The sequence below is a fragment of the Eleutherodactylus coqui genome, chromosome 13 (assembly GCF_035609145.1).
Source record: "Eleutherodactylus coqui strain aEleCoq1 chromosome 13, aEleCoq1.hap1, whole genome shotgun sequence".
In the NCBI taxonomy this organism is placed as follows: domain Eukaryota; kingdom Metazoa; phylum Chordata; class Amphibia; order Anura; family Eleutherodactylidae; genus Eleutherodactylus; species Eleutherodactylus coqui.
In genome coordinates this window covers 38434759-38451747 of record NC_089849.1, presented here as the reverse complement: position 1 = coordinate 38451747, position 16989 = coordinate 38434759, and the positions used below count along the sequence as shown (strand labels likewise).

The 16989-nt window shown below is 48.6% G+C and overlaps 2 protein-coding genes across 6 annotated transcripts in view; one reads left to right on the top strand and one right to left on the bottom strand.

Moving 5' to 3' along the window:
• The window catches only part of NBR1 (NBR1 autophagy cargo receptor), a 63710-nt gene extending 57566 nt beyond the window's left edge, over positions 1-6144 (bottom strand). For both annotated transcript variants that reach the window (XM_066586813.1, XM_066586814.1), the window contains exons 1-2: positions 6022-6144; positions 2179-2290 (exon numbers count right to left, since the gene is read on the bottom strand). In XM_066586813.1, the coding sequence (XP_066442910.1) occupies positions 2179-2280 (102 nt within the window). In that variant the 5' untranslated portion in view covers positions 2281-2290; positions 6022-6144. The remainder of the gene's footprint in view (positions 1-2178; positions 2291-6021) is intronic.
• Positions 6145-8182: 2038 nt separating this feature from the next.
• The window catches only part of BRCA1 (BRCA1 DNA repair associated), a 155888-nt gene continuing 147081 nt past the window's right edge, over positions 8183-16989 (top strand). For all 4 annotated transcript variants that reach the window (XM_066587729.1, XM_066587728.1, XM_066587726.1 and 1 more), the window contains exons 1-2: positions 8183-8228; positions 16777-16869. In XM_066587729.1, the coding sequence (XP_066443826.1) occupies positions 16790-16869 (80 nt within the window). In that variant the 5' untranslated portion in view covers positions 8183-8228; positions 16777-16789. The remainder of the gene's footprint in view (positions 8229-16776; positions 16870-16989) is intronic.

Here is a 16989-nt window from a genome sequence, read left to right as displayed (position 1 = left end):
GGACATGCAGCCACTTTTGTCACCTGGACCGCTGCGCTCGTGCGGATCCGTGAAATATACGGTCAGCTCACACACGTAATACGCTTATCTTCACTGTAAGAAAGAGACTGTCCCCCTCCACATGAAAATCGTCGCCATGATTCGCCTCGTACCTGTACTTTATAAACTACTGTACAATAACAAGCCTCGGATGAGTCACGGTTTTCCTTCCTGCGACACAAATAGATGAATTTGCTTTGTAACCTGAGCCGCCTGAGTCACGCACAGAGTTTAGCCCTTAGCAGTAAACTGAACTGCAGATTATTAAATAACAGCGCAGATGTGAACGGGCGAGCGCGTCCCGGGGAATACGGCGAGTACGGAACAGTATTTACTAACATGCATTACTCCATGAGTGCTGGAATGGCACCAGAGATCTGCACAGTGCAAATACCATGTTAGCAGATAGGGAGCGGCTCATAACTTGCCATGCAAGAAGAAAACCGGGGTAGCAGGTAATAAGGGTCACGGGTTACATTCTGGACAGATGCATCACAAGATCACGATATAGCTGGAAGTTACAGACACGTCCTGTTCATATAATCTATTGTGCTCTTACGATCATCCCCCCTCCAAGAGAGCTGCTCTGTACTGTCGGACTTTGGGCAATCCTTGTATTACAGGCTGGGCATTTATCTGAATGGCTGTTCCATAATATTACATTTCCTCTAGAAGGTAAATGCCTGGCTGGCTGCGGCTTCCTCTGCCAAAATCAACCAGGCAAGTCGCAGGCAGCGATCCACGTGATATTACATGTCGGCCACTGAGATGAACGGCTGTGTATTTAATTTAAGGATGGTTCAAATCTGACACACTGGCTGCAGCAGCGGTGACGTGTTGATACCATTGAGGTCACTGCTGCTGCCAGTTACTGGCTGCAGCAGCGGTTATGGTTACACATTGAGACGAGGTGATATTTCTGGACCTGGGAAAACAAAAACCAAAAACGTGTTGGAATGGGAGTGGCAGCGATTAGTAAATTGAGTATTAAGGGTCTGTTATGGAGGCAGATGATCATGAACGAATGTGTAATTAGACGTTCGTTCACCCGATCAATGCCCTATGTGAAAGGTCCGCCGATCACCCGACAATTGCGTGACCAGAAATCGTCTGTTGGCTGCAGCACATCTGATGTGCAGCCAATAATAGCGGAACTATTAAATAAGTAGCGCTTATCCCTCCATGCAAATGAAGCTGAAAGAGTGCAGGTCAACTGTCAAAAGTGTCCATGAGAACTCATTCACCAGAGATTCTGCAAGTGTAAAAGGAGCTTTTGTTATTTTATGCCAGGGTTTGTTACAGAAAGTCAGGAGATTGGAAAGCCCCTTGTAACTTAAGGAGAACCTGTCACGAGACCGGACCAGAGGAGCTGGCTGTATGGCCATCCTGCTGCCACCCTGCAGACCCTTTACTTTTACACACTTACCTTTTCTTCACCCAGATGGACTCCTCATGACTCTGGCTCCTGGGTCAGGAAAGGTATGGTACTTATTGAGGAGACTTATAAGGCCATGCATGCTCCTCTGGGAAATTTATGCAAATTAGAAAAAATTGAACAATGCCTCTGCAGCGCCACCTATTGCAAGGCAGCATTCCTGCAAGTTAATGTCTGAAGACTTTTTAGCAAGCCTTAACTGGGAATATAAGCCAAAGCCAGAATCCTCCCCAGAAGGAAACTATAAAGCAAACACAGATAGACTATTCCGGGGTGTTTGCCCCTCATCGGTGTGCATTAGGTTTGCTGGCTTGGCTGGGTGAGAGGCTTATGGTATGGGTCCCGAAGGGTATGATTTCTCCTTAGGAAGAGCACCTAGTGAGGAGACTTATAAGGCCATCCATGCTCCTCTAGGAAAATTATGCACAGTGATGAAGGGAAGATACCCCGAAATAGCTGTCTGTGTATGATTTATCTTTCCTGGCTTTTATACATAAAGCTGTGGCTCCTGGCACGCTGAATCTGTGCCCACCGCTTACTGTCAATGGGTGACGTGGACTTGGTTGACAGTCAGACATCACCAATTGAGGGAGAGAGGTGGGGACCACCCGCTTGACACATTCAGCATAGAGGCAGAGCCCATCCAGACAAAGAAAGGCTGTTTTTTGCCATGAAGGCCTTCAGAGCACATAGTGTAAGCTTACCATGGCCTCCACATCGGGCCAGGTTGTCTTCTCAGAGTCGGACACCAGGAAGCTCTGCGTCTCTCCTCGGCAGCACACACACAGATTCACCTGCGGTTCCATGGTTTTGAGTCTACAAAAAGAACAAAAGTAAAATATTAACGGGCAGGCATCTAGAAGAAGAGCGATGCGCACAAGACTCCCAATGTGGCATACGGATATAAAAGGGGGGCTAAATGATGGGGTCATAACGGCTATAATATGGGAGGGGTGAAACGTCCACATACGTCCTATCCAAGATCAGGGCGAAAAGGATCAGGAAGCTGTGGGAGAAACCACGCCATACATTCCCCTAACCCGTTATGGCCGCCCATATGTCTTTTTCGGGCGGTCATTAATGGCTCATGTTCAGAAAACAGACACGGGTCTTCATTGCCAGAAGAAGCGAGAACCCTAGACGGCCAGACTCCAGTTATAACAGTGGGAACCAAAGTAACCGCTGATCCCCGCCGTTTAACACTTTACATGTGACCGCAGAATGTAAAAAGCTGATAGACAGAGGGGCTGTCCCCAGTCAGAACCCCGCGATGTGAATGCAGGGTCCTGATGGGTTGCTGCTGCACCTGGAGGATTCAAAATAGTCTCCAGGTCTGCCATCTACAGTGGCCTAGGACCATATAATAAATAGCAATCCTGAAATATTGCACTGTATTAGAAAAATGATCAAATGCTGTGACATTCAAGTCCCCCAGTGGGACTAAAATAAAAAGTTTAAAAACAAATGGGAAAAAAAAAGTATCTAAAAAAAATAAAAATAAAGCCAAAATGTGACAACCCCCCCTCCCCCCCATTACTATGTAAAAAAATATATAAAAAGAATCAACATAAATGTGGTATTGCTACGTCCATAATGAGATACGGGAAAAAGTTAGTGCAATATCTAACCGAGGCGTGCATGCTGTGGGGGGAAAAAACATGCGAAAATATATATGAAAAAGTAACAAAATATAAAAAAAAAATAACTATATAATTGTCTCTCTCAATGACGCCATTAAGGAACACAGAAAACATATTGCTTGCTCATTAAGGCCTAAAACAGACCAGTCATTAAAGGGTTAAAGGGAATTCTTGCAGCGGGGTGTTGCCTGTGCCCCTGCAGTGACCCGCGGCTCACCTCCTGCAGCGTCTCCTCCTCTGCCCTGCTATGTGCCTGCTGCTCACCAGACGATGGCACAAGCGCAGAGCAGAGCCGGCGTGTCAGCGGTGACGTTTCTGTGCGCACAGAAATAGGAAACGCCGCGATTTGTTTACCGCGCAAGTTTTCACGCGGTCAAATTGCAGCGGACGGCATAGGATTGCATAAACTAATGCAATCCTATGGCAGCGGGCATGGCGGAAACTCTGCGGGAAATCTCACCGCGGGATTTCCGCCTGTGTGCATTCACCCTTGGTCCGTTGGCGATAAATCGCTGGTGGATCACGCTGTGTGACGCTTTCCATAGCGTTGCTGCAGCGTGATCGGCCCGTGAGCGCTGCAGCGGCGTTGCTATGGAAAGCACAGCGCCAGCGTCGATAAGCGGAGAATCATAGCGATTCTCCGCTTGCGGGATCTAAATCGCGACATGCCGCGATTCTCAGCGGTGAACCTATCTGTGAGACCTGTCAGCGTTCACGGCCCAATATCGCGCTTGCCTGTGTGACATTAGCCTAAATGCAGTGCGATGCCCGCAGCCCGTCTCACCCGTTACCGCCTGCGGATCCGTTAAACGCTAGGTTTTCATCCGTTGTTTGGACAAAACCGTGTGCGTTTCACGCATGAGCATATGCCGGCGAGAACACGCCGCAAGGCTTCACATCTACGCTGGAACCTCCGGTCGGATCCATCACAGCGCTTTTCCTTCCAGAAAAATGGCGGACAGCTGGGCGGAAACCAAACAGACGCCATTATAGTTATTGGAGTCAGTTTGGCGCTGCCCGCTTCCGTCATAAGCCGAAGGGATGGCGCAGGAAAACTGAACGCCCGCTGCAGATGTGAAACCAGCCTTAAGCCGGTCTCGCACGACCGGATTTGAATTGCTGATTCCCTGATCGGCGTTCGCGCGGTAACACGCGGGCGCTGCCAGGAAGCATTTTAGAATTTTTCTCCATAACTTGCCGTTTTTGTGCAATGCGTTTTTAACATTAGAAAGTCCCCCAAAAAAACAAAAAACGCAGCGATATCGCGATCGCAAGTGTGAAGGCGTCCTCAGGACTACCAGAGTCTCATCCCAGCCGCGGACTCACGCGACAGTCGCCATCTTACTCGCAGGCAAGCACGTCTCATAGCGGTCGTCATTCCAAGAGTCCAGAACGGAATATCGATGTATTCCTGGGAGCGGACTATAAGTGTAGAGCGCAAATGTTGTACAACACGCCCTCCCGCGGAATATTCCGCACCGCTAACGTACGGATTTTGATGCGCAATTGAAAATGGCAAAATTCTGCCGCCATTTCCACATCGAAATTCACCGTACAGATTTAGGTGTGAAATTTTGGGATGGCGCAGTCCAGAACACGGCCCGTGTGATTGGTTCCCGCACATGGCGCAATTCTGCTACAGATTTGATGCAAAACGCACGTCCCATAACTGCCAATAGGGATCAGCGCCGCAGTCCATACAGGGTGGATACTTTCGGCGCAGGCGGTATCTGTGTCGCACGTGGATTTAGCAACTGAAAAGGCATCCCTGGGTACAGCCGTGGCAGTAATCCACAGTTTGGCGCAAATTTCTGATGCGCCTTTTAGGGGCGGAATCCGCAAGAAAAAAAATAATAAAAAAATCAGCTCCTGATGCAGATTCTACGTAGATCCTTCCGCACGCACCGAGAAGGGCTGGAGCTGCACGTAAACGTGTGCGCTCAGCCGCGTATTTCTGGCGTGCAAAACCTCCGCCGTGTGAACCGATCCTATGAATCGACTTGCAGCGAAGATCTCAAATTCGCAACTCGTCAAACTTACGCCGGGCGCACAAGAACCGGTCGGATTCTGCATGCGGATTTCCGTAGCGGAAGACTTGCGATCCATCGCGAAAAGTAACGGCGAATGATCACGGATGGAATCGTTTTTCCGTGCAGCTGCGCGCCATATAGTTCGGCGCGGTTATCTCTCTCTCTCCTCCGGCCGGCATTACGGCTTTTTTATATATTTTCCTCGGACGTTGCGAGCGTTTCGGCCGCTCACACATAACGGTAGTTGCGTACGGACCGCGGATCGCTCACATCCATTGGGGCCGACCGCGCCGAATCCACGCTGAGATTGTTCCTACGCTCGCAGAATACACAATTGTGAAGGAAAATTTCAGGTTTTACCGCAGACGGCGATTCTAATCCATTCGCATGAGCCCGGCCGTACAGCGCAGATTTTTGCCACGGGTTTTACCCTTTGTCCGTCACGTAACACACGGACTTTATCGCACTGTGAATTTTCCGTCACAGCGAATACGGCCCTCGCGGACGTGGCGTATATGGGACTATAGAAACAGAAACAGCGCCTCTCCTCTCCGCAGGTTGTGTATGGTATTGCAGTTCAGCTCTACTAAAATGACTAGGACTGTGCTGCAATACCAGGCACCACCTGCAGCCAGGAGAGGCGCTGAATACTGTGTGCGCCATTGTAACTAGCGCCAAACTCCCAACCATATGTTACTTCTGTGATCGTGCCGGCCGCGTCTTCGCTTTTTCTGGAGGGCGTTAATCTACATGGTTGTCATCTTTACTAGTGATGCTAATTAAAGTGGGTCCTTAGGAGCTGATGACATCACACAGGATTCTATAGGTGCCTCCACATATAGGGCAGGCCTCACACGACACCATACATGTGCATTACCTCACACCTGCAGTGGTCAGGAGCCCCCCGTCCCCTCCTCCACAGACTCCTCTCTCCGCAGACCCCCGGCCTCTTCCCTTCAGCTCTGACGGTTGGCCAACAACATGGCGAACTCACGTCTACAGGAGAGTGGAGCTTCCGCGATTGGCTAGTGCCGCTGTCACTCACGGAAAGCTGGCCGCTGATAGGCGGAGGGGCTGGGTCAGGCTTACAATGGAGTCAGCGCCATAGTCCTTCCTGTAAACAAGGGGGCGTGGCCTGGGTGATAACAACACGCAGTGGCCGTGTGACGGGCGCTGTGCCGGGGGCGGCGGGTGTGACGCCCGTTTCGGGTGTCCCGAGTTGCACCAGTTTCTCATTTGCACACCTAATATTGAAACTCATTTATTTTAATACTGGCTATAAGTTAAAGGTCACAGCAGTTCTTTCATATACGTCCCTTCACCCCCCCCCCACCTCTTAAAGGGGCTGTCCACTATGGAAAAATCATTTCTAACAGCTGGCTATGGCATAAAATAAAATGGACAATACTTTTCCACATCTACCCGGCTTCAGATCTGGTGTATACATCCGCCGGAAGTCAGGTGGCCGCAGAGTTCGGAACGGTGGCGCTGCAGGCTCTGATTGGCTGCACAGGCGAGCAAGGGCCAATATCGCGGTCATCAACGTGCGTTTTACCCACGGAGGCGAGGCGATTTTCAGGCAAACAATACCTCATCCCGCTGCTGTGAGCTGCAGAATCTCTTGTGCGGGTTTAACGCACGATGGAGGATCGGAAGTGATTCCCATTGATTTCAGTGGTAGGCCCCGCATCGCACTCGCGTGCTCCTCGCCATCATGTGATGTGCTTTACTGCCCCATTGAAAACAGCGGGAGATGCGTTCCGAGGAACACGAAAACAGGACATGCGGCGGTGTTGCAATGCTCCAACCTTATGCGAATTTCTCAGCCATGGCAAACTGGGGGAGACACGTGCCGATCCTCTACCGCGCCGCAGGGGGCCGCTACTTTACTGAAGTTTTTATCCGGAAAACGCCTTGCATCGCCATGAAAACACATGTTGGTGAGCGCGATATTGGCCCGAGTTTCCCAGCCCTAAATCACGCTCGCCCGTGTATAGGTAGGCAGAATGCACACTGGTGGGTCGGATCCCACAGTGGGTTGCTTGTGCCCAGCCGGTGCCCCCTGCGGACCTGTATTGCAGATGTGACGGCCGTCACATGCGCAGTACAGATGACACCGCGCTGTTGCTAGGTGATGACGCAGATTCCGTGGCCCGTCAACAATGACAGCTGCGGATGGGGCACGGATTGGATGGCTTCCATTGATTTCAATGGAAGCCGTCCGTGGGGAATCCGGCTCAAAATAGAGCATGCTGCGATTTTCTCCCCGCGAGCGGAAAATCACTATTGAGTTCCGCTCGTGGGCATGGAAACCCACTCTTCCATAGCATGTGATGGCCGGTATTTGCTGCGGAATCCGGACGCCCGTCCGCAGCAATACAGATCCGCCCGTGTGCATTGGGCCGTAGCCTAAAGTACGGATTTTGCTGTGGAATTTTCTGCAGCAGACATTCCGCAGTGCCTCCGCCCCGTACCCTAAGGCTGTAAACACAGGGGATATTCGCTTAGGATCCCCATGGATTAGCTGTTCCACAGGCCCGCTGTGAGTGCGGACAGCTGGAAGCAGACAGCTCTGTCAGCATGGCTGCCTCTGGATAGCTACTGCAGCTAGTAGTATCCTCTGGAGCCATCCAGGGGCCCCTGCGGATGTAGTTTTCTAACCACTCTGTATGCCTAGCAAAATATTCTGAAACGTGACATTTTAGTAACTTGTTGCACATGCAGGGGGGCTGAGGCTACAAAAAGATGTCTCCAGCAGTGCAGACAGTCAGGTAACACACGTGACTCCCTCTATTGTTTACCAAGCAGTCTGTGGCGTGCCATATATGGGCATAGGGGCGTGGTTAAGCTGTACAGAAGATTCAGGCATGTAATTGAGAAGAACTGGGGATTGGCTACTGTATGCGATTATGGGCGCGGCCTTTGAGCCACGCCTTCTGGCGGCTGCTTCACACTGAATGGTTATTGGTCAGAGCGCTTTGTTGCTAGGGGGCTCCGGAGGCCGGGGGGGGAGGGAGTTTCTAGTGTGCAGGCGTGGCCTGTGGGAGTAGCGCGGGAGTGTTGAAAGAGCGGGATGTGCTACAGGTACTGCGGATTATGGGGTGCGGGGTTGGTGGGCTACATACTGTGCAGCAGAGAGGGGTCTTCATGTAGCTGTATAGTGAATGTGCAGGTGGTGCTGATTAGATCCATTACTGTGGTTGTTATTACATGGGGGCAGCGCTTTACAGCTGTCGTGAGGTTAGAACTCTGCTGGGAGTTGTAGTGTTACACTAGCTGCTGAGTGTTATGGCACCAGCCACTATTACACGGTGGTGGCTATGGATGAACACCTACAGTATATATGGTAGTTAACCCTTTGCTTTTAGGAGGCATTTGGTAAATTTGGTGATCCGGATTTGGCGTTCGCTCTTGGAGAATTAAATCCCCGGCGAATCACAGTCGCAAATGACTTCCATTGCAGGCTATGATGGCCGAGAGGTGTGCGACCTGTGACCCGGAAGTCACAATGTGACCCCATTCACTATCATTGACCTTTTCACGCTAATGACTTGCTTTCCACCTAGCTGTTCCGTTGTGGGAGTGGCTAAATGGAAATTAAAAAACAGAAGCAGACCGCTTTGCATAAGTTTTCTGTTGACGGCAATTAAAAAAAAAAGTTGCAATCCGTTTTGGTTCCGTTTCTTGAACTGGAAATAAAAGTGCGTCAGTCTGCGCTTTTGCCTCGGCGATAAAAAAAAATCGACAAATGGATTGAAACCGCAAGTCTTTGCTCTCAGCGCGTTTACGGGCTCACAGCTGAAGCGGTTTCTTTCCGTTTAGGCTATGTTCACTTCTGCGCCGGTTCCATTTTCTTGCTCTATTATGGAAGGCGGAATCCCCTGACCGAACGTATTCATCTTACGATGGAACTGAATGGCGCCAAACGGACCTCATTGACTGTAATGGCGTCTGTCTGGTCTCCGTACCGCTGTGCGGCATTTTATCAGATGGAAACACTCCTTTGCGCAGGACTTTTTCTTCTGCCATTTTTCGAACGGCGGTTCCTCCTCCAGACCGTGAACACAACCCCAGCTGCTTCCACTAAGGGGGCGACGGGAACAAGAACGCTGGTGTGAACCTGGCCGATGGGATCTTCTGGGCGTTTACTATATGATACAGTAGGTCATCGATAGCAGATAGGTGGTGATCAGCGGATCCTCCGGCTGCTGTGAGCGCAGCCAAGCCAGTTGTCAGCATCAGCTGTCAGAGACGGAAATGTATTAGGTTAATTGATTTGAAGGAATGCTGCCATCCAATAGGTGGCGCTGCAGAGGTATTGCTTCATCTCCCTTATTTGCATATTACCCAGAGGAGCATGAATGGCCTTATAATCTCCTCACTTACCTTCTAGGTGCTTTCCTAATGAGTTGTGTTACCTCTCCGGACCCACATCACAGGCCTCTCACTAGCCAAGCCAGAATCACCCCGAAACGGCTGTCTGTGTATGGATTCTGAATTGGTTTTCAGTTCCCAATCATTGTTATAAAGACTTGTATGAAGGGTCCAACATTGATTTATAGAAATGCTGCCATCCAATAGGTGGCGCTGCAGAGGTATTGCTCCATCTCCCTTATTAGGCTAATTTCACATGGGCGAGTGCAACATCGGGCTGTGAAACCCAGCCTTATATTGCGCCCGGTAACGTGCGATGTCCCATCGGATCCCTTCAGTACAGTCGAGTGTTTCCTATTATTTTCAATGGGGCACCTGGCATCGGACTCTCGGTCGTCCCGCACGCCGTGTGATGTGGTTTCCGGCCCCATTGAAAATTAGAAGGGAACGCTCCTCTATATGACCCCATTTAAAGAATGAATGAATAAAAAAAGTCCCTGGTGTGGCCAGTAGGCCGCTCTCACCCCGGCTGTTATTTACAGCGGTCAGCCGTTGTTTTTAACGCCCGCTAAAACCGCTGCATTAAGCCTCAATTCATTTCAATGGGGCTTCCCAGACGGATGGTTTAGCGCAGGGTTTATAATGTGCGCTAAATTGAACGCTGTATGTTCTATTTTCAGGTGTTGAGCCGCGTTTTTGACGCCCTGCATCGCCCATTGAAATGTATGGGGGTCGTTACAAACGCAGTGTGCAGCGTTTTACAGAGTTTTGAACGCTATTTACTATGTCACCGAGACGGGGGAAAAAATGATGACATCACCAGCTTGCTTTATCTGCGTTCTATTCCGTTACGTAAACGCAGGCCGGTCCCACATGACCGGATTTCATTTGCGAATTCCGCGATTGTTGTCTGCGCGGACTTCCTGCTGTAAACCGCAGGCATTCTCAAATTTTCCTTCACACTCACGGATACGAATGATGTCAATGGAGGCTCCTGACCCGCAGCCCATACGCAAATAACAAGCGACGGAGTGCGAAAGACAAAAAAAAAAGTTGTACTGCGCATTTCCGCCTGCGAGCTTCTGCGGTCATACACAGTACAGTGCTGTACGCAGGGTCACCAGCCGGAATCCGGTGCGGGTCTCCCGTATGCAGAATCCGACGCGGTCATGTGAGCCCGGCCTTAAAGTTTGCAATATGGCTCTGTTTTGGATTTTGTGTCTGCAGCTCCATAAGGCCGCCTGCACACGAACGGGACGGATTCTGCATGCGTGAGCCCGCAGCGGTCCAACTGGCATCCGTGCGTACCGGTCTCTTTATCTGTACTCCGGATGGTGGCTGTGGCGAGCCGCTGTTAGGCGTGCGCAGTACAAATTTTTTTTTTGATATGTTTATCTTTTCCGCACAGTTGCTAGGCGATGATGCGGAATCGGCGACCTGTCCGCGATGTCCATTGCAGATGGGACGCCGGTTGGATGACTTCAATGAAAGCCATCCGTGCGGACACCACACAAAAACAGAGCATGCTGAGATTTTTCCTCTGCTCGCCGAAACCGCAATTAGTGGCCCTTCGGAAGTGTTTATTCCCAGGTTGCCGTGGATACGACCCGTAGACATTCCAGCGCTCCCGGTCGGGCTTGCTGACCAAGATCGATCAGGGACGGCTTTTTTTGTGTTCAACTCTCGGGACTGGACTGCTGACCAATAGCAGGGCAGCGCGTAGCGGGGACATGTGCTGGAAGGACGTACACAGCAGGGAATTATGATAGATGTGGCTTCAAGCTGCATATCGGAGTGGATGCAGCGGCCATCTTGGAAAATAGTTCCACAGGTAAACATAAGAAAAACGGAGAGCCGGATAGGGAGGTAATGGCTGAGCGACTTGTATCTATAATCAGCTATGCGTAACTATGGCGCAAACGCCTTCATATCTGGAATTTTCACTTCACAAGCGAAATACCCCTTTAAGGTTCCCAAACAATTACACTAAAGGTGATGAAAATGGAGGATTTCAACGGAAATGATTATCCATCGGGTGGGATTTAACAATGGAGAATTGTTTACGTTGACCACTGACGGGCTGACATCATCTGCCATGTTAAAAGTGACATTTTCCGTCTGGATGTTGGACAAAAGTTTTTTCAGGGTCCGTTCACACATATTGGAAATAGTACGGCTTTTCTGCCACAGAAAATCCACATCAGAACTGCATTAACCCTTTCCAATCCACTGTCTGATGTCTTCCTACATTCTGATTGAAGCCTGTACAGCTCCGATGTCAGAAGACGTTCGACAGGGTATTCTTACTGTATATTACTGGCCGCTCTGTTGTCAGGGCCTCTCTGGCATGTCCATGTCCCATACCGTATTACTGGCTCTAGCCAGCAGATGGCACTATTGTATAATGGCAGAAAGAGAGAGCCCCCTAGGAAACCCTGAATCCAAAATTGGATTGCAAAGGGTTAAACCCCGCGCCATTTAGACACAGATTTCACCCCTCTAACTGAAAGAATGAAATCTGCTGCCGACCCGCAACAAAAACCGCATCGAAATCTACAACAGGGGTGCGAGTTTTGATGTGGATTTTCTGCTACAGAAAACCTGCGCCATTTCCGCTGCATGCGAACATATCCTAAAAGAAAGAACATTCACAGAAGGAATTTTTTTTTGAAGCTGGCATTGAACACGTATGACCAGTCGGGACAACGGTGACTGTGAATATGGACTAAAATGTGTATGGTGGTGTCTGTGAAATGGCAGTTCAACAATTGTTCAGTGCTTCTGTCGGACTAGTATGGCCGCTCGACATAGTGGCGCAGTTCAGAGAAATCTGTGAGGCGCTAATAACCCCGCCCACTTGCTGCGAGGGATGCTTCCCAGTATGCAGGGTAATAGCTTGGAAAGCACCAATGGCAGTGCGGTTGGCACTGCCTCATATATGTCACTGGCGCAGCAGCGTCTGCATATGAGTACACGGACCCTACTAACCGTTACCCTATAAGTAGCAGACCGCTGCCCGCGGCGAGGAGGTGGCATAAGGTACCCGCCGTACTGTATCTTTACAGCGTAAAGGGTTTTTTTAATATAAATATACGAATTAGACAAACTTTCCAGTCAGGAATCAAAACATTGAATAGGATTTGGGGCTTTGGGGGTTTTCTCAAATTTAGCTTTTCGTTTTCCTACTGCTTCCTGGGAGCCGGCTGAGCGGACGCCATTGACTAGAACGGGTTCTGTGCGGTTTTTGTCCGGCATTGTAATGCATCGCATTGACGGAGGTTTTGAACAGAGGCCCGACTGTGGATGTGAACGCCGCCGTAGGGACCTTTCACACAGAACGCCATTAGTCCGCACGGACGTTTCGGCATCACAATGTTATCCCTCTTGGGGCTTGAATTCCGTAGCTGCTAAAATTTGCGCACCTTCACTTCAAAACTGCAAGATTTCTGCTGCAGAATTCAGGCCGTCCAGCGACGTTGTTGTGGATTTCGGACACGCAGGAGATGTAATAACGCAACTAAAATCTCTTGGGAAAAAATATACAAAATTTTGCAAAATGTTCCGCAGAATGTATTCCACAGTAAAAAAAAAAAAACGCAACAAAATCTGCACTAAATTGTGCACATTTGCTCCGTCCTGCCGACTAATTCCACCCAGTGTGAAATGTCCTTTAACCCCTAAAGGACCAGGGTGTTTTGGACCAAAAGGACCTTATATTTTTTATGGTTCTAACCATGCGATTCTTTTACTGCCTTTTTTTTTCTCCAGCTGTTAAAATTGTTTTTGTAGCATTTTTTTTTTCAATACATTTTTTTCAGATTTTTTTTTTCAGTTTTTTTTAGGGTTGTAAAGCTAAATATATAACCATTTTTTTGTCTTTTTTTTTATTTTTTTATTTCTCCTTATTTTTTTTTTACTTTATAATTTATTTTTATAATAAAGTACAGGAACGGGTCCCGCATTTTGTTTTGGACGTTTTGCTACATAATTTGTATAGTATCGGATTATAGGGTGCGTGTGGCGACGGTTTAGGTTAGTGTTGCTGGTGGGTCTTTTATTATTTTGTGATATTTTTTTTCCCTTATTTTTGTGACAAATTTTTTTTTTTTTTAAATCAGACGCCACACGGAGTAAATAAAAAAAACGTACACGGCCCCATATTATTCACTGTGCCGAGAAACACCGCAGTGACTTTGCCTACATAGACCTCCGTGTAAAGCTGGCATTACACGGGCGTCGGCGTATTAACACACGTATTTGTGTGATGGGCATTGCGTTTTTGCATGTGTGCGTATTTTACTGTATTTTTTGCGTGACCTGCGTATTTGCATGCTCAAAAAAACATGTAAGCGCGCTCCTGTTGATTTTTGATGGGCAATTAAGTTTAGCCCGTTTCATGTGCTATTTTTGTGCATGACTTGCATGAAAATAGAAAATGCTGCGTTTTTTTTCCACACGTGACTGAAATGTGTCCGCAAAATACGCACGTGACCAAACCGATTAAAATCAATGAGTTCTAGTCACTCCATATGGCGTATGCAAATTTTGTATGCGTAATACGCAGCACAGATGTATTTGTGTGCATTAGGCCTTAATCGTATATGTATAGCGAGCGTATACACACGCACGCCCAGGTTGTACCTTCTAAAATCAATGCATAATAGCAGGTCAACCATCACAGCTGTGTTGCTTCCTTAACCCTTTCCAATCCAATTTGTAGCTTGGTTTTCCTAGGGGGCTTACTCTTTTTTTACCATTATACAACAGCACTATCTGCTGGCTAAAGCCAGTACTGCATGAGGTGACATGTTGGAGAGGCTCCAACAGCAGAGAGGCTGGCAATATACAGTAAGAGAACCCCGACGGACGTCTTCCAACATCGGAGCTGTACAGCCTTAAATCATAATGTCTTCAGACGTCAGACAGTGGATTGGAAAGGGTTAACCATGGTCACCCTTGTTGAAGTTGTGAAGCTCAGCCCGATATTGCGCTCTGGAACATGCGATTTTCACTTTCTCCGCATTACGTCAGGAAAGTAGCGATCAGCTGCGCCGGAGGTATTTCCGATTGTTTTCAATGGGAAACTTGATATCGCACTCGCATACACCTCGGACGCCATGCAATGCTTTAGCTGGCCCCATTGAAAACAGTGGATGATGCGTTCAATGGGAAAGCCCACAGATAGGAGATGCCGCGGGTTTTTTTTTTTTTCCGGCAACGCGATACAATGCGGAAAAAAATTGCTCATGTATATGACTCTACTCAAAAGAATGGGGTTCATATTTGTGTGAGATTTGTACATTTCGCATCACACAAATCCTGCGCAATTTACTCAGCCGCGTGGAAGTGTCCTCAGAGTGTTCACACATGAGAAAAATCGGCAACAAATCCGCACCCAAAACCCTTCAGTGCAGATTTTGATGCACGTTTTGGTGTGTATCTGCGGCAGATGCCACCCTGGTGATTGAAGGTGCGAATGTGAATAAGTGTCAAAATTTATACCAAATGGTGCGGATTTGCTGGTGAAAATCAACAACAAACTGGCCGTGTGTGAACGTACCTCAAGGCCAGCGTATGCGTATTTGGGGGCGTACGAGCATAACGTTTTTGGCGAATGAACAGTGTTTTTTTTTGCGCGCTCATCCATTTATTTTACTGTACCTGTTGCGCCCGCAAGGCACATTCATTTGCGCTCTGCAAACAAAGATTGAAATGGCTTTTTACTCTGAGTTCCAGATGTGTTCTTTTCCCAGCAGAATTACGCAACGTTTCACGCATCTGCTTGCTCACTGCGCGTTCTCTTGCTCACTCCCCCCTATTGACTCCATTGGGGACCTTAGATGCAGAAATGCACAGAAAAGTAGAGATTGTGGTGTTTTGTTTTTTTTTCTCTGACCGAAATGAGCGGTTCCTGGGTATTGCGCACACGAATTTTGCGTGCATAAATATGTCCATGCGAATCTAGCCTAAGGGCGCCCACCCACTGGCGATTTTTTTTCCCTGCGAAATTCGCAGCATTTTTTTCTCTGCAGGGGTCTATGGGACTTGTAATGTTAAAATCGCGATCGCGCAAAATCGCAATTTACCACGAAATTGCGATTTTGCGCGATCGCGATTTTAACATTACAAGTCCCATAGACCCCTGCAGAGAAAAAAATGCTGCGAATTTCGCAGGGAAAAAAATCGCCAGTGGGTGGGCGCCCTAACAGTGAAATAATTCCACATCACTCGGCCGCGTCCTGTAACTCGCCTTATGGCTAGTGCGCACCTAGCTTTACACGCTGGTATTTCTCTGCCACATAGGGCTTATTCACATGACATTAAACCTGTATGGCGGCACACGGGATCCCTACAGCTTCCTGTAATTCGGACTTGTAGAGGTGCCATGTGGTGTCGTATGGCACCTTCTTAAATGCTGCAGTAAAGTTATCTCTGTGATACCCTATCACTTATTGGTTAATGGGGTTCTTCCTACCTGGACAACCTTGATAGGCCCAGTGTCCACGGGCGGAGTTGAATTGTGGAATCCACGCAGGGCACCTGCGCAGATGATCCGCAGTTCGAGCTGCCCATAGACAAACATGGGCGTCCGCAGATGAATTTAAACATGGGGATTTGTTTTGTGGACCGTTTGGTCCGGAAAACAAACTGCAGCATGCTCCATTTTGCTGCGGTTCCCGTCTGTGTGGGAACCGCAGCAAAATGGACACCGCGGATAGGCCATGGATCCTGTGTGAAAGCACTGTGACTCATTAGGCCGGGCTGATACAAGCGTGGCGGTACAGCATATTCTGCGTGTGGGTCTTGTGCATGTAAACAGCTTTACCTATATGCCATATGCAGCCATGTTGCTGCTCACATGACGTACACGAAATCCGCACGCAAGAAAACTCGCAGCGTGTTGTATCTCAGCGCATGTTGCACTTACGTATATGCCAAGATAGTACATGGCTATGGGCGGCACGTCGCAGTACGCAATGTACTGGCTGCGTGCCATGCTTGCACATCTCGCACGCTGCCAAATACGCTCGTGTGAGCCCAGCCACCCATGATGCAGGGACTTCAAAAAGCCATATGCCCTTGAGCAGGGCCACGGCGCACTCCTGATGGTGGTCCTATTTTCTTGGTGAGCTTTCCAGCAGTTTGCGGTGACCCTTTTATAAATGACACCTTATGTTTTCTTCTCTTCTTTCTACTGGACAACTTAGAATTTCCTTCTGTATATGTCTTCTGACTTCTTAATGGTCTTTTATTCCAGGTGAGAATAGCGGATGACGTGCGCCACCATGGACGTTGAAGATGTTCACAGCGTGCTGTCTGTTATGCAGAAGAATCTGGAATGCCCCATATGGTAAGGATGAACTCATCGGAGGAGATTTACTAAGAATCATGCGCCAAGAGTGCAGCGGTCGTCTGTTCTAGACCCTGTCTTGAGTATTGAAGTGACTCGAATAACGTCTGAGAAGTTGTA